This window comes from Delphinapterus leucas, chromosome 1 (genome assembly GCF_059928025.1).
Source record: "Delphinapterus leucas isolate spDelLeu-1000000601 "Yukka" chromosome 1, BTC_Dleu_Yukka2, whole genome shotgun sequence".
In the NCBI taxonomy this organism is placed as follows: Eukaryota; Metazoa; Chordata; class Mammalia; order Artiodactyla; family Monodontidae; genus Delphinapterus; species Delphinapterus leucas.
The window spans coordinates 145,828,529-145,846,207 of NC_143129.1; the positions used below are offsets into that span (position 1 = coordinate 145,828,529).

Below are 17,679 nucleotides of genomic sequence, written 5' to 3' on the forward strand. Positions count from 1 at the left end.
CACCTTTTAGACATGCAGGGAGAGAGGTGTGTAGACAAAGCTGACACAAGTGTGGAGCCCGGGCCAGCCCTTCCAGTGCACTAGACTGAGTGTAAGGACTTGTCAAGACAAAAGGAGGGTCCAGGGCCTGCCTGAGGAACGCCACCATCCAGAAAGCAGGCAGAGGAGGGGGCAGAGCAGCAATGCAGGAAGGAGCAGCAGTGAGGCAGGAATCAGGAGAGAATAGCGTCTCAGGATCTAGAGAAACATGTGTAAAATGCATCAGGAGGTCGAGGGAGCAGAGGACGGAGAACTGACCCCCGGATGTGGCCATGAGGCTATCACTGGTGACCTGGATGGGTGAGTCAGATGTCATCCTTACCTGTGACGAACCCACAGGAGAGGCAAGTGAGTGCAGTAATGTCTTGGAGGGAGAGGTACAGGACTCACCTGGCATCAAAGGAGAGCAAGACCGGACTTCCTTGGGAGGCTCAGAGCGGCTCCATGGAGGTGCCGATGAGGCCCAGGGGAAGGGTGGCCCAGGCAGAGGATGCTCTGTGAGCAAGGCATTTGGGGAAATCCTCACGCAATGGGGGCAGAGAGGCATAGAAGACTCTGAAATGATCAGCTGCACTGTGGGTTGTGAAAGGCCTGTAGGCCAGCCCGAAGAACTGGGCCTTGCAGCAGTGGAGAGCGAGAGGAGGGTTTCATGTCGGGGAGTGCCCAGGCCAGGGTGTGGGAGGGAAAGAGCCACCTTATCTTAGGAGCCCAGCACAAGGCCTGGCCCATTGCAGGCACCCAATAGATGCATACTGGCACTGCGGACAGAATATGGGCCACTGCTGATGTTAAAGATGGTGGCTGACATCACCCTATGACTAGCTTGGTATACTGTGTTAGCAAAAAATTCATTCCAAATTGGAAAAAAAAGGCAAAATCCAGATGTTCAAAAACACTGACAGGGCTTCCCTGGTGGCGCAGTGGTTGAGGGTCCGCCTGCTGTTGCAGGGGACACGGGTTCGTGCCCCGGTCCGGGAAGATCCCACATGCCGCGGAGCGGCTGGGCCCGTGAGCCATGGCCGCTGAGCCTGCACGTCCAGAGCATGTGCTCCACAACGGGAGAGGCCACAACAGTGAGAGGCCCACGTACTGCAAAAAAAAAAACAAAAAAACAAAACACTGACAAAGACCGACAGTGAAATGGCCAGGGTTTCCAAACCAGGTGTGTTTGACACATTTCGGAAGGAGGTGTTATTATCTCTTGTTTCCCCAAGTTGGGGCTGGGGGGAGCAACTCTTCCAGCAAATGGCTGACAACACTGGGAGGCAACTCAGTGTTTGCTGGTACCTGGAGTATAGCTGGGAATTAATTGTCCGTGAATGTGGAAACGCAGCCAAGTCCACACAGAGTGTTCCATGGACAGCATCTGCTCCCAGGAAGAAAGGAAGGAAGGGAGGGAGGGAGGGAGGAAGGAAAGAAGGAAGGAACGAAGGAAGAAAAGAAAGAAAGAAAGAAAGAAAGAAAGAAAATCCTGATTCCAATTAAAAGAAGAAAAAAGATGAAGACACCACCCAGCAGCTAATTACTGACAGACCAATGCCTGTGTTAGCTCGAATGCAAGAGCTGACATGATAGAATGTTAGCATCTCGCGATCTGCTGTTAATTAAACGTAGCACAAAGGCGCAGAGGAGCCGTACATCTGCTCACAGGATGCCGCATGGCTTGGGGAACCCTTGCTGGCCCGCTTAGCCGCTCGCTCACCGGGGCTGGCATGGAACCCCCAGCCGGGGCTTGAGGGCAGGGGTGAAGGACTCTGTGGTTGGAGGTTGGACGGCCCCAGAAGGAGTGACAGGTGGGCTTGAGCCTGCTCACCCAGATGCCCTCTGCAGATCCGCTGTGTGTGTGTGCCCAGCCAAGGGTTTCTCTGAAGGCGGAGGGGTCAGTTTGGTGGCCCTGCTTGAGAAGAAAATCTTAGCCGGAGAAACCTTTAAAATTTTAAGTTAGCAGTAAGAGCAAAATATTGGAAACAACCTAAAAGTTTCGTAGCGGGGCACTGTTTACATAAATTAAGGTGCATCCAAGCAGTGAAGGACTACTCAGCTGCTAACAAGAACGAGGCCAGGAGGATCTCCAGACTCGGATGCGGAAGTTCATAACCAGGGTCCGGAAGAGAATTAAGGGCCCTGTGAACTTGGCTGGGGGAAATTACATATTGATTTTCACTAACCTCTAACTATAATTCAGTTTCTGTCAATTATGAGTTCAGGCCACCAATCCCAGTAAAATTAGTAGTGACTTGGTCACCAATAGAAATCACAGATTTCCTCATATCACTTTACAATGGTTGCAAATAACTCAAAGTATCAATTATATCACTACTTAAAAACAGCTAATAGGGCTTCCCTGGTGGCGCAGTGGTTGGGAGTCCGCCTGCTGATGCAGGGGACACGGGTTCGTGCCCCGGTCCGGGAAGATCCCACATGCCGCGGAGCGGCTGGGCCCGTGAGCCATGGCCGCTGAGCCTGCGCGTCCGGAGCCTGTGCTCCACAACGGGAGAGGCCACAACAGTGAGAGGCCCGCGTACCACAAAAAAAAAAAGGCTAATAGTATTAGACCCACCAATAGATTTTGTTATTTAATGTGTTAGTAAAGAAGTACATGTATTACTAAACCACAAATGTATTTCTCTATTTTGACAAGTATATTAAACATAATTGGTTTCCTCTGTAACCTTATGTGTTTTATTTTATCCATTTAAAGCACTGCTCTGAGAAGGGGTCACAGGCTTTTCCAGACTGACAAAGGGGTCCATGGCTCAAAAAAAGCTCAGAACGTCTGATCTGGTGTTAATGAAAAGAGAAATGTGCAGAGCACTGTGGATCATACACTACCGTTTGTGTTTTTAAAAAAACACATCAATGGAACAGATTAGAGAACTAGGAAATAGGTCCACACAAATATGCTCAATTGATCTTTGACAAAGGTGCCAAAACAATTCGATGGAGGAAAGACAGCCTTTTCCACACACGGTGCTGGAGCAACTGGACATCCACAGGAAAACAAATGAAACTTAGCCTCAGAGCTCGGACAAAAATTAACTCAGATGGAAAATGTAACACTGAATCTGAAAAACCTGAGTGGGCTGTATCAATATCAATATTCTGGTTATGATATTGTATGACTGAGGGAAACTGGGTAAAGGGCATGTGAGATTTCTCTGTGCTATTCCTCAGAACTGCATGTGAATCTATACTTATCTCAAAATCAAACTTCAGTTAAACAAACAATCAAAAAAGCTGGTACAAATCGTCTCTGCAAGGAGACAGAAAAAAGAGGAGATGTCTCTGAGGAAAGAAACGAGAATGGGTAACAGAGGTGGTGAAAAACTAATCTGCTTCTGGCTTATACTTTTACCGTTTTCTTATATTCACAATTAATTAATTATTTTAAAACAAAAACAAACAAAAAGTTTGGAGAAAAATAAAGAAATGAGCATGAAGAGAAATCATCCCGATGAAAATCAAAACTGTTTCCTAAGTTACATTTGAATTAAAAGCACCATTACTGGGCTTCCCTGGTGGCGCAGTGGTTCGTGCCCCGGTCCGGGAAGTTCGTGCCCCGGTCCGGGAAGATCCCACATGCCGCGGAGCGGCTGGGCCCGTGAGCCATGGCCGCTGAGCCTGCGCGTCCGGAGCCTGTGCTCCGCAACGGGAGAGGCCACGGCAGTGAGAGGCCTGCGTACCACACACACACACAAAAAAGCACCATTATTGATAATTTTCCTATCTACCTTGTGGAAGGGTATATATTTAAATTTTAATATACCTCAAGTACCCATTTTTTAAAAATCAACTTCACGCTTCTTTGCTCATTTTCAAAATGAAAATAAAAGGTTTTAATTAATTTTATTCCTTGTATTAAGATCTGAGCTACGTTGTTCTTTGTGTTCAGCCTGTCCACATGCCTTGAAAGCAGCTAGGCTGGGTGGACTACAGCTGGGCAGCAAGTCTCGGGGGACCCATGAGTTCCCCAAGACTCCCAACTCTCCCTTGCTGAGAAGCAGGAGAGGCCAGTATGGTTGGGAACTTAGCTCTGGACTCAGGTGGAACTCAGATTTGATCCTGGCTCTGCCACTTATAGACTGTATGACCAAGAGCAGGAACTTAACTTCTGTGGGCCTCAGTTTTGCCATCTGTAAGATGGAGGAATTACGGTCCTGCCTGGAGGAGTCGCTGTGAGAATTCACAGAGAGAATTGGTGGAAGCACTCATACAGTGCCTAGCACATGGGGAGCATCAGGAAATAAAGAGCCACAGCTGTTAGCCTTTGTGATTCTTAGCCTCCCGACACAGACTCAAAGAGGATGCTGCCTTCAATCATCTGACCACACGAGTTACCATATACTGTGCACTGAGAGGTGGCATCGAAGGCGTATTTCTCATGAGAGCTCCCTGCATCCTCAGCACAGCCCTGAGCCAGTGCTAAGAGGGCAAAGGGAGGCTCAGAGAGGTTATGTGATGTGCCCAAGCACACACAGCTAGGAAGAGGTAAGGAGGAAGAGTGGAGCCCTAAGACCTTAGGCCTTGGCCAAGGAGAAGAAGCCACGGCTCATTCTAGGGTCTCTGAGCAGCTCTCTAGTAAGAGGGGCCTAGGTTCAAGCCCACCAAGACCATGGCGTCCAGGAGTGGAAGGAGCTGTGATAATCCCCAGGGCGGCAGGAGATGAAGGAGAGAACCTCGTCTCCTGCCCTAGACCCAGAAGGGCATGTTTAGTCTGCAGAGGATCCCTACCCCACTCTCCAGGAAAACTGGGAAGGTCAAGGTGGGAGGGCTTCTCTCCAGTAGGGTTTGGGGGGCCAAAACCTACAGGTGCAGCCTTAGAAGACACACCTCTGTCCTCCACTCTGGCCACAAAGAACAAGCATTCTGTCAGTCCCAGCTCACACCACGGGGCTTGAGGTGAAGCCCAGGCCACAGCAGGGGCTCGAGCAACAGGAGGTGTTGACTGTCTTCTGGCCCAAAGACCCCAAGGGCCCTTTCCACACTGGTCAAAACAATGCCTATTTTAGCATTCTCTCAGGAGGCTTTGGATGCCGGGGTCAGTGAATAGATTGAGCCGTGGTTTTAGGAGGCAAAAGTCCTCAGGCCACTCTCTCTGTGCTGTGCTAGAATCTGCCCAGAAACGAGGGTGCGTTCAGGTAGTCTGTGTTCAAAAAAATCTCAAGATGGTAAGTCAGAGCTAAATGGATATTAACAACTCTGTAACTGGTGCCCAGGGATGTTATGTCGTCCTCTGTACGCCCACCTCGGCCACTTATAAGATGTGTGACTTTAGGCGAACACTATCCCTCTCTATGCCTCACTTTCCTTCATAAAACAGGGATGATAACATACCTCTTCCCTGGGTTGCTGTGAGTATTAAATGAGGGAGGGGTGCAGGGCTTGGCACACAGTAGAGTTTCAGTAAAGGCTGACTCCCTGCTCCTCTGCCCCTGTGTGACGCCCGAGCAGATAGAGCACAAGTGTAAGGCAGAAACGCCGAGTGAGTGGCCAGAGGCAAGGTAACTCAACCCTCCACCCAATAATGCACAAAATGACCCTGAAATTCTGCAACTGGTGCTGGATAACTGTAGTCCTAACCAATGCTGAGCCCACCTGGGAGTGTGGACACAGAGACAAATGAGACCTTGTCATTGCCCCCCAGGAAGCTCACGGGCTTGTGGGAGGGACATCTACTCGGTGGGCTCAGTGTGATGGAGGGCAGCAGAGGGCCCCATAGATCCTCCTAACCCAGGCTGAGGAGGCCTGGAGGAGGGGTCACCCGGACCAAGTCGGAAAGGGATAAGTAAAAGATGAGTTAGGTGAAGCTGGAAAGTCTAGGAAGAAGGCTTAGCGTGAGCCAAAGTGCAGAAAGGAGAGAAAGGGTGGGGGGATACGTCATGGGACACTGGGATTGGGGCTGGTGTCTGAACACAAAGATAGTAGAGCATCTATTTCAAGAGCAGGGCAGAGCGAAGGCGATTGCTGAGGTTGGTGATCATACAGCCCGGGGTAGAGGCTCATCATTTTGATTTACCAGGGAGATCCCAGGTCTCCTGGGAGCGCTGCACGCCTACTCCTCCAGCTGTGCTTGCGGAGTAACAGCCACGGACGGGCGCGCTTCTGCGGAGGCCAGTCGCTAAGCAACAGGCCCCGCCCCTGCGGTTGTCTCGCCTCCACGCGCCCTCTCCCGGTGGCCCCTTGCCAGTGCATCCGGGGTCAGGGAATGCCGCCTGCTGCCTTCCAGAACGTTCTCCCAACTCATAGCCAAGCCTTGGTCGTTTGGGTTGAGCGATGGTGCCCCCGCCGACGGTCTCTCTGCTTCCAATCTTTTTCTGCCAGGATCTGGCTGACTCCACCCCTGCAGGACCTGGGCTGGGCCAGCCAGTGAGGGAGGCGGCCAGAGAGGCGGGCAGGCAGGTTGTGCCGAGAACGTTGGTCTCAGAGCAGTAGGGAGCCATGGAAGGTGCATGAGCGGGACAGCAACATGAGCGGATCTGGTGTTTCAACGCTCACGCTGAAGCTGCTGGAGGACAGCCTTGTGGAGCAGGGCATTCAGGGAGCACGATTAAACTGATTGGAAAGGCTACAGGCAGCAGGGGTCAACTGAGCCCACCAGGAAGTAACCATGGTGACAGCACACAGGAAAGGGCAGGCTGGGGCTCTCAGAACTTGGGGTTCACATCAAGCGGAAGGGAGCTAGGCAGGGTTCCACCCTGCCCCCCAGCTGGTCTTTTCAGCCCCAGCAGGTACCCTCAAGGCTGCAGGAAAGATGCCGACCAGTCTCTGAGGCTCATCAGTTCACAGGTCTGCAGGACAACTGAGCGATCCTCCCCTTCCAGGAGTCCTCTGCACATGGATCCCTGGAGGACCAGGGAACATTGCTCTTCTCCACAGGACAGAGCTTCCCACCTCAACTCTGTGAGCAGGCTAATTAAACATTGGTCTGGCATGGTGTGGAGTCCCTGTGGTCACAGACTGCCTCTTACTTGTGTGTGTTGATTAGAAATGCAAAAACAGCTTTATGGATTAATGCAGTTTGGTTGAAAAATCTTTCAAAGCATGGGGTCTACGATAAAGCAAAGTGATGAAAAATTAGGGTCACTGATCCAGCCCCACCTGGCCATACTGTCAGAAGGTCACAGGTCCAGTGAGGGCAGAGTTCCGCCAAGTGGAACCAGACGCCGGGTCTTCTCCCACCCTCCTGGGGTTCCTGCAGCCCTGTGGACCCAGGGGCAGCACCAGCATTGGGGTGGCTGATAGCTTTAGCCTCAAAGCCAGGCTAGTCTAAAATCGCTGCATCACCAGGTCCAGACTGAAGCCAGTGTGACCTGCAGGCCTCAGTATGCCTGGTTCTGCTCTGCTGAAAGCACTGTCTATAAAGCAGTAACTGAAAAATTCCTGACTGTACTTGCTCCAGTACATTCCAACAGAAGAGGCCCAGGCCCTTGAACTCCAGCCACCACACTGATGTTGAGAGAACAGTTAGAATATCACTTCTCAGTGTTCTTCCTGCCACCTGTCCTAAGACGCCTGGCCCACAGGCAAGACAGGAGGCAGGTCGGCCTAGTTTCCTGGGTGCCAATCCTTCCCAGACAGAGAACAGGACACCGTCCCTCACCCTCAAATCTGTCACTCCAGGTCTCCTACCCTTTCTACCTCCCTACCGAGAGTGCCTACCCTCACCTAACTCATTCTCGCACTTGAAGATGCAGTCAAAGCCCCAATTTTTCAGGAAGGCTTTCTCTCCCCCACCCCCGCCAACAGCCCCTTTACCTCTCTCTGTCCCATGGCAATCCCACTGGACTGTCTATTTGTCTGTTTGTCCCACTAGATTCCATGCTCCTCATGGGCAGAGCTGATTGTCAGGTTCTGAATCCAGCAGAGATGCAGGATACTTTTTAAATGACAGAGGAAGTGAAAACAAGGGAAGAGAACCAGGACCCTAAAACACAAAAATGGGATCAAGTTCTGTTTTTTAAAACCATGTCACTCGGCAGGGACCATGAAAGGAGCTAGGGAAGAGAAACTAAAAGAAATCTTTACATTTTATGTGTCTGCATCAAATTTCCTTAAGAGGTCTCTACTGCTTAAAATAATAACAATACTGATAGTAAAAAACCTACTAGCCTGGTCCAAGGCTCTCACTTGGTAACTGAAGTAAAGGAAGGGCCTTGCCTAACTACACAGAAAGAGCAGGCCAACGGGCCACGAACCCCAGCTCCCGACTCCCCTACCCAATGCTGCCCTCCACAAAGATTTAAAGAGACGATAAACCTTCCACAAGGATTTCTACTGCCGATTTTATTTCAATAGTCAACTGTTCCCAGAGAAGAAACTGCTGGTGCCACAGGTGATGTGGAAGAACCATCCTATTCTCTGAGAGCTGCATCAGCGCTTATGAACAGACTACTTTTTAAAGCTAGCAATCATTATAAAAACACTAAATAGTCAAACTTTAATAGATTTTTTTAAACCAGAAATGATGCCTATAATGGCTTAAACTTCACGGAGAACAAGTGAAGCAGCCCTAGCGGCCAGAAGGCTTATAGTAAAGGCTGGAGAAGGAGCGAGGGGCAGTGGCCAGGCTGACTGTGGGGGACAGAGCAGCAAGGAAGGATGCTGCAGAACCTGCTGTCAGCGCCCTGGTCCTGGCTGCTCGTGCCATCCGCCTGGATGTGCTGGACGCCTGATGTCTGTGTGGCCCCCAGCTGGGGACCAGGGAGAGGCAGCAGAACCAGAAGACTGGAGTAGATGGTGCCTCCTGTCCTGGAGCGGGACCTAAGGAAATCAGAGGCTGCCTCTGGGGGCGAGTCTGGTAACAGCAGCACAAACCAGAGACGGTTAAATTCATTCCTTAACGTGAGCTTCCACCAGTCCCCCACTCCTTACAGCCCTGGCTCTGCCCTCCAAGCTCCTTTTCAACCGCCTGTTATCTCAGGATTGAGAGGACTTTAGCAATCAGCTTCCTTCCTCCAATCTTGAAATGGGAATTAACTGTCATCTTACGCCTATCACTATCCTTCCTCCCTACACATCACTGAACAGAGACAAGAAAATCATTGCTGTTAACACCCCCAAGGCCCCACTCTGCTGGCCTGAGGGCCAGGGCCTAGCCGGACTGCTCCTGGGACTAAAGCTGGCTGGGCTCCCACGGCCCCTCCGCATCCTGGTCATCTGTGAAGGACAGAGAAGAGGGGCTGGATTCAGCAAGAGGAAAAATTACCTGTTTTCAGATGTAAGTTTTCTCGAAGGCATTCCCATCATTCCCAGTCCCTACGGAGAATTAGTTATTCCCACGGCCACCTTTAATTTGCTAGGAGTCAGGAAACTGGAATTCTAGCCCTGGCCACATGACACAGACTCAAGTTCAAACTCCAGCTCTGCTTGTCACAAGCTGGGTGGGAGGAAGCAAGCTACTCCCAGCTGTGAACCTCAGCTTCTCCTTCTGTCAAAGGAGATGATGCCATACTTTGCAGCATCAGGGGATTAGGTGAAACACTAAATGAGAACGAACTTTTACTACCGCCTTTATCGTTTCAGCCATCTTCAGGATGGCCTCGTGAAGTAAGGGACCCTCATTAGTCCGCTTGTACAGATACTGAAACTGAGGCACGAAGGAGTGAATTAACGTGCCCGAGGTCATACCGCTGGCAAGTGCTGGAGTCAGGACTTATACCCAGGCTGTGCGGCACCAGGGCCAGCGTACTTCAAGCCACACTGCACCATCTCCCCAGCCAACAGATCTAGGTGTTGCACACACAGCAAGTGTACAATAGGCCTCAGTTTCTTTTCCTGTGGAGCCTCGGGGAGGATGGAAAGGGTAAAAAAAAAAAAAAAAAAAAAATCCTAGAACCTTTAAAGCTGCAAGGGCCCTCAAAAGAAAACCCAAAGCATTTTCACATCCAGAGTTGCAGTTGACCCTCACAGTAACCCTGTGACAGGGCCTGTTTTACAGGTGAGAAGACTGAGGTCTAGAGGAGGGTGTGAGTGCCCAAGATCACCAAGTGCACCAGTGGCAGAGCTGTGAAGGGCAGGTCCTCTCCAGAGTGGCCTGGGGGAGAGGAATCATCCCCACCAGCCCGCAAACTGGCTCCAGCTGCTGCTCCAGGCTCAGCACGTGCTGCTTCCCCAGCCAGAGAGGCCCGGCACCTCTGGTCTTCTGAACACACCACATGCGTGCCATCCTCCAAGTCTCTGCCCACGGGCACTGCTAAGGTGAGGAAATTAGCATCGGACCTGGAGCCAGGCAGAGAATTCTGTTGAAATCTGAGCTCCGCCACGGACATATAGGAGAACCTCTCAGGGTTCTGTCGGCTTCCTCACCTGAGAATGGGGACCCACCTCCCCTAGATGATCACGGATGGAATTTAGGGAGGGGTGCAAGGAAGAGCTTACCCAGGGCCCAGCACATTTAAAATTCTGTTCTCCATTTCCCTTCTTTGCACATCCATTTCGCAGTAGGGCCCCCTTCCTCCAGAAAGTCTCCCTGGCCCCTCGGCAGCTGGAAGGGGGGGGTCACTCACCAGTGTTCTCCTTGTCCGCGTCAGACACGATGGGCAGCGAGGACGACGGGGGCACGCAGTGGAGCATGGAGAGGTACCGCGGGGGTAACTGGGCCGGCGGCAGCAGGTAGTAGCGGGTCTGGAGGTCTTCCACTGGCTTCTCCACCTGTGGGGCGCACACAGCAGAGAGCCAGAGGGGAGAGGGTTGGCCAGAAGGGCCAACCCAACGTTCATTCTCCTGAACGGGGGGCTCCCCGTGGAGCAGATTCACCTCCATGGCCCAGACACCGGGGCACAGGGCGCCCGGAACAGGCTGCTTGGCAAGCACCTGCCAGATGACTGAGGCAAGAAGGAACAAAGGCACACATCAGATAAGCCCGGGAGCAGGCGCACTTGCACAGGTCCACAACCTCCTTCCATCCTTACGACCCTAGGAGGGAGGTTCTATTACTATCCTCACTGTGGTGACCAAAAACTGCATCAGTGAGATGAAGGTACAGGCCCAGGGCCACAGAGCTGGTGAGTGGCAGAGGCAGAACTGAATCCCGAGTCGGCCTGACCCCACTGCTTTGCAATGGAGAAGGATCTGCATGCATCCCGACTACGTGTGGTCCCACCTTCCCCACGTGTAATGACTCAGACTCCAGGGTCGCTGGGCCTGGGGGGTGTCCCCCTTCTAACCGGACAGTGTCGTGCAGCCGTTACTGAGGCAAGGGCAGCTGGGTGACCTCAGCAAAGTGGCTTCAGCAATCAGCCCTTCTGTATTTCTGTTCCTTCTCCGGAAGATGGAAGCTCACCCCACATCACAGGACCCCAAGGCTGGAATGAGGGGACGTGGAGGGGTGATGACTACACAGCTCAGAGAAACTTAACTGGGAAGACATGAATGTGATAGAAAATTATGAATTTCAGGTGTGGGTCCTATTGTTTACTTCTCCATCCAGATGCTTCAGAGCAGCCCTTCTTAAGCTGTGCTCCAGAGAACTCTGGTGTCCTACAAGGTATTTCTAAAAGTGCTCTCAACAGTGTTCTTTGTCAAGGGAGTTTGAGAAACACTGCATACCACCTCCACACTGGTGAGTCACACACAAGCATATTAAAGGCCTCAAGGCAGTCTGCAAAAATCTCCTTAGGTTAACCCAGCACTTCCTAACTTAATTTGACCACAAGGAAGGGAAGATAAGCCCACTTTTGAGTACCTGCCATGTCCCAGACCCTGTGCCAGACACTTTGTACACATTCATACCTTATTGCTGGAATCTATCAATGGCCCTATGAGATAGGACTCTCACCCCCATTGTACAGATTAAGAACCCAAGCGAGGTCCTCAGAGGTTAGGTGACATCCCCAGGCCATGTGGCCAGTAAACAGCGGAGGTAGGACTGGTCTTTAGGTCTGTGCGATTCCAGGCCTGTGCTCTTTTGTGGGAAGAGAAAAGAGGAAGCAAAGAAGTAACAGGTGGGGCAGGACAGGAAGAGAAGGTGGAAGGTGGCTCGGGGCGTATCTAGGAGGCTGAGCAGGGGCCAGCAGGACAACGATGAAAGCAATTCATAGGCTCTTGGGTTCGAAACAGCTTCACAAATAAATGCCTGGTCCTCTATCCAGACGTGAAGCGGGTGGGAAGGGGGGTTATTAGTGCTTTAATTCCAAGCTGCTCAGCGGAGTCTCTCCCTGGATCACAGCTCCTGCCTGGGGCTTGTGGTGGCAGCTCAGGCCCAGATAAACCAACTGAGATCACACTCCTAACAAAGGCCGTCTGGCAGGCCTGTCAATCAGAGCCCTGCCCCGGATGCCAGGCCCCAGGCTTCTGTGTGAGCAGACGGTGGGTGTGTGCTCCATTTGGCCAAGGTCCCTCTCTTTGTGTGGAGGCTAGAGACGCCGTGCTCTCCCTGGGCTGCAATGGGGTGGCCGGCACCCCCAAATTTCAGGCAGGGCAGGGGTGGCGGTGAGAGTCAAGGGCCATGTTTGCTCTGCCTCTGTCCTGGCTCTGTCACTGACCAGCTGTGTAATCTGAATCCTAGTCCCTCACTCCCCAGTCCTGTGACCCTGGACAAATACATAACTTCTTGGAGCCTTCTTCCTCTGCCCTACAATGAAATAACATTCACCTCGAGGGCTGACATAAGGGCCAGTAGACACCCTGGAAATGATCAAGACCAGGGGTGTTCCAACTTTTCCCCCTTGAATGAATGGAAAATGATTTCTAAATAAAACTTTAAAAGATCTGGAACAGACAGAGGAGATGCTGCTGAGGTGAAGCAGGAGTGGGGATCCAGCCCCTGCGTGCCTGACCTGCCTGGTCACAGCTGGAACCCCACTGAACCAGCTAATGACCTGTGGCTAATGACCTCATTATGTAAATGCCAAGCTTTTATCCTTTCTCTTACTCACTTCCCACATTAAACCTAAGAAGCCTACTCTCTACTCGCTCTTCTCCACCCTCCACCCAAGGGAAACATCTCTGTAACATCCAGCGTTAGGCTTGTAGCTCTGAGAGAGACAGTAAAGGTGACAGTGGTCTACATTTCCCTGAACTTGAACTGCGTCTAAGCCAACCTCCCCCACAGGTCCAGCCTTATGGGGTCAAAGTCAGGACTGGTCACCCAGGCCTCTCACTATCCTGCAGTCCTGATGGCCCTCAGTGCTTGCCAAAAGGGAGAAGGGCGGAAGGAGCTGGTAACCAAGGCCACAAAACCTGGTCCCCCCACCCGTATCTCACACAACGGTTCTGACTTTTACACATCCAGCACTCGAAACTCCAGGCTCAAAAAAAGCACACCAGTTAGTAGCCAACCACTGATCTTATAAAAGGATTAAATTTCATCCATTCTTTCAACAAATATCTCCTAAGGTGACAGGTGTTTGGGGAAGGTTTCCATATTTTTCATGACTAAGCTTAAATGCCACTTCCTTCTGAAAGCCCTCTGCCGTCTCCGGTGGGATATCCCTTTGGGGCAGGGGACCTATGTCTGCTCCTGGCTCTGCCCTCAAATGTGTGGCTCCAGGAAAGTGATATTTCCTTTCTGGTACCCAGCAAAATGAAGGGCCCTTCTAGCACTGGCATTCCATGGGTCAAGGCTGGTGGTCACTCAGTTTTACTGTGTGGCGGTTCCTCAGGCTCATCTGAAATGTGTCTGTATTCCTTCATGCCTGAGCTCCCCCCGGAGCCTTTTAACCCACGCCACAGCCCAGCCTGACTTGTCTACATGTGTACAGGCTTGGCTACACATGTGCATTCCCAGAGGCGCACACAGTACAAGGTCAATGCTGTATCCTTCTGACCAGTGCCCAGGGCCTGGTACAGAGTGGGCACAATGGCTGGCTTCCTGGGACTGAGGGTCTGTAAAAGCAGCCAGGGTAACTGGGGTAAGGAGGAACCTCGAAGAGTCAGGGATGGTACTCACCAAGCCTGCTCCATTGTAGTGGCTGCAGGACACATGCTGGAAACCCTGCTGCGGGGGGACCCCCGGGGTAAGGGATGCATCCTGGTAGCCCAGCAGGAACGGGTGGTAGGGGTGCATGCTGGAGCAGTTGTGGTACAGCTTGGAAGGCTCTCTTTCCAGGTACTCAGACCCCACCACACGATCTGAGTTGACGCTCAGAGGGGGCCCTGAAAAGGGACACAATGAGGGAAGTGTTAAAAACACACAGAGCTAGGAAACAGGGCATCACATTACTGTCTGAAGGTAGCAGTACAATAAACACTCATATCCATTTACAGAGAACTCCCACATCCATTATGCTTTTGACCCTCCCTGCTCTTTAAACCCTTCACCCATGTTCCACTCACTGTTCTTAGGAAAAGTCCTTTGGCACAGCCACGAAGCCCCATGTGGGCTAGTTCCTGCCTCCACTCCAGCCTCCTCATTCCCGAAAATCTAGCAGCTCCTTCTTTCTCCTCCACCTCAGGGCCTCTGCAGATGCTGTTCCCTAAGCTTGGAAGGCTTTTTCTCCTGACCCCACTTTGCCTCCTGAAGTCCCCAGTACTCAGCTCCTAACCAGCTTCCTTCTGACCACAGCTAAACCATCGATTATCAGAGCTCTATACACCAATCTGTGCGACTCTTTGATCAGTGGTGTCCCTCTCCCCGGGACAAGATCCTTGAGGGCAAGGAATCTGACTCATCCTTTTCATCATTAGTGTCTGACACATGGTGCTCAGGGCTCAGTCCCTGTTCTTTGAGAGATGGAACAAAGAAAGGCACTGTGGGGCTTCCCCGGTGTCACAGTGGTTAAGAATACACCTGCCAACGCAGGGGACACGGGTTCGAGCCCTGGTCTGGGAAGATCCCACATGGCGTGGAGCAATTAAGCCCGTGCGCCACAACTACTGAGCCTGCGCTCTAGAGCCCGCATGCCACAACTACTGAGCCTGTGGCTCCACAACAAGAGAAGCCACAGCAGTGATAAGACCATGCACTGCAACGAAGAGCAACCCCCGCTCGTTGCAACTAGAGAAAGCCCGGCCACGACAACGAAGACCCGATGCAGCCAAAAATAAATAAATGAAAGGAAGGAAGGAAGGCACTGCGTCCATGGAAAGATATCCTTCTCCTAGAATTGCTGTTTCAGATCTGTCTTCCCCATCTAGTTCTCTGGGGACCTATATTTTCCTAGAATGCCCCAGAAGGCAGAAACGGGCTTCAGAGAGCATCAGGCCAATCCCCTTAGCATACAGAGGGGAGAGACCGCCACAGAAGGAAGGAGCTTGCCTAGGGTTACAGAGTGAGCAGGCCCCCAGCGTCCTGACTCAGACTTGTGCTCTTTCTACCACACTGCCATAGAGAAAACCAAGAAGACACGTGTCTGCACCCAAAACAAGCCCCTTTAAAAAAGCTTCAAATCTACACGTGACTTGAAATTGTAATAGTGAAAGCCACAAGACCTAGGGAACAATGTAATTTATGCATATGGGGGGAGGGGAGAAAAAACAGGCAACAACAATCATCTCAATAGACTGTCCTGCTGTAGTGTGCAGAGCTCGCATTCCCACCCACGCCTGGGAAAGGGCTGGAAGGGCTGCACAGACAGACCCATTGGGGCAGGGAACGGGTGACGCTCGGGGCCTCTAGGGCACAGAAACGGAGGGGACGGTGCGCAGGCGCAGTCTTGTTGCGCTAGCCCACCCACAGGGACGTCCTGGGGAGGAGCCTCCAGCCCAAGAAAAGGGCGGGAAGAGGCGCGCAAGCGCAGTATGGTCAGGCTTCCTCGAGCCTCTCCGTGGAGGGGGAGGGGCAGCAAAGTCGACTGGGGGCCATTTTTTTCCTTTCAGGATGGAAACGCAAAAAGCTGCAGCTAAATGTTAAAAGCCCTCAGAACCACCCATTCCTTTCTCTCTTTTACCTTCTTGCAAAAAGGCACCGAACCCAAATGACTACTCAGAAAAGGGTATCCCAAAGCAAGGTTACCTCTAGAAAGCATCTTCCCCACCCCCACCCCTTCCCCGCGGGATCCGAGCGGGCCTGGGACGCCGGCGTGGGGAGCGGGGAGGCGGCATCCTGGAGAGGAACCAACAGCAGGGCAAGGCCGCGCGGGGCCCGCCCGGGAATCTTACCGAAGTCGGCGAATGGCGGGCTGAGCACCGGCCGAAGCGGCCTGCTCAGCTCCAGGCGGCCGGGGCAGCCCCGGCCAGCGGCCTCCGCCCCGAGCTGGGGCCTCAGAGAACTGGGCATGGCCGCAGCGGCTTGTTTGCTCGGCCCCACCGGGCCGCGGCCTCCCAGAACTGGCTGGAAGGTGCTCGGGCCGGGGCTCCAGCCCTGCTGGGGTCTCTGGAGGAAGCAGGCGGCCGCGCGGCGCTCGGGGCCCGGATGCGCGTCTCCCAAAGCGGCAGGCGGAGGCAGCGGGCGTAAGCTTGAGCCCGGGACAGCGGCCGTGTCCCCGGAGGCCAGCTGGGGCCCTTGAGCGCACAGGGCCACCTCCTGCTCCTCCTCGGAGACCTGCTTCTGGAGTACCTGCTGCGCGGCCGTGATCTTCTGGCGCTGGGTAATCAGGTAGCACTTCTTGCAGGTGCACTGCTTCCAGCGGCACTTGCCCGCATGGCCCTTGACGGGTACCAGGAAGCCATGGTTCCGGCACCGGGAGCACCTGGGGGCGCGCAGCATCTTGTCGGCCAGCTTGGCAAGGTCTGCCTCCATTGCACAACCGCTACCTCTGGGAGCTGCAGAGCGAGTGGAGCACGGATGAGCAGTGCCCCACGAGTCGCTGGTGCTGGGGACTTTGGATACACTTGTAACAAAGCGACTCTCAGTGCGTCCCAGGAACTGCAGCAAGACCCTTGCATTTTCCCTTTTTTGGGTGCAAAATTTGGAGAGTTTCTGTCCCTTGGTTAATAAGATGCAAGGGATTGGGTTGAATAAGTTCTTCATGTAATGCTATTGCATATATGTCATCTGGATTATCTGACGCTTTAGGCATTTAATTTCCAAACTCTCTATTCCCGCCATCCCACAGACAGAAGCTATTTCGTAGTTTCAAAAAAAGAAGGCGGAGTGATATTCAACGGTGCACAGATTTAAAGCTCCAGAGGAACGTATAAACCAACCCATTCCGGTAGAAAAGCATTCCAAAAGGCAAACCGTGTTTCTCCTTCCAAAAGCTGCTGCTTCTGCTGAATTTAATTTATCTTCCCTGCAGGGAAGCAGCCGTTCACAGCGATGCTTCCAGAATATTCTCAAGAGCTCAGTGCAATGTGATAGCTGCTCAAGGGTGTGCCCTATAGTAATTCCCATTTTTTAAGTCTTATTGGTATAGGAATACATTTCTGGAAGATGGCATATTGCTGTTGTTGATGCCTTCCAAAGTCAAGCATACTTAGAATGCTTTAAAGTAAAATAGACTTAGGATATTTTAGCATGAGCTTGAACCATTGCTTAACTGTGCCATGAATTTAGTTACCTCTGTAAAACAACCCAAATCTCAGGACACCTAAAAAGTTGCCACAAACTTCATAGCTTCCCAAGACTACTAAACTAATTCATTTTTTTGTTTTATAGAAATTTGTGACACCGTGAGGTCTTCCCCCCACCCCCCTTAGGTCCAAAAAAGAAAGAAAAAAGCTTGTGATCATAGGATCAATCATTTTCTTTAAGGAGGTAGTTATGGTTAATACCTGGTGAAAACGTGTGTATTTTTAACTGCCCTCTCTCTGAAGTTCTCT

The 17,679-nt window shown here is 52.0% G+C and overlaps 1 protein-coding gene across 1 annotated transcript; it reads right to left on the reverse strand.

Annotated features, from left to right (window-relative positions):
- Positions 1-8,568: 8,568 nt before the first annotated feature.
- On the reverse strand, positions 8,569-17,230 carry DMRTB1 (DMRT like family B with proline rich C-terminal 1). Its single transcript, XM_022575017.3, is given in 5 exon segments — positions 8,569-9,195; positions 10,545-10,689; positions 13,928-14,133; positions 16,078-16,717; positions 16,720-17,230. Coding segments are annotated over 5 exon segments (1,140 nt in total). The 5' UTR covers positions 16,804-17,230; the 3' UTR covers positions 8,569-9,130.
- Positions 17,231-17,679: the final 449 nt, after the last annotated feature.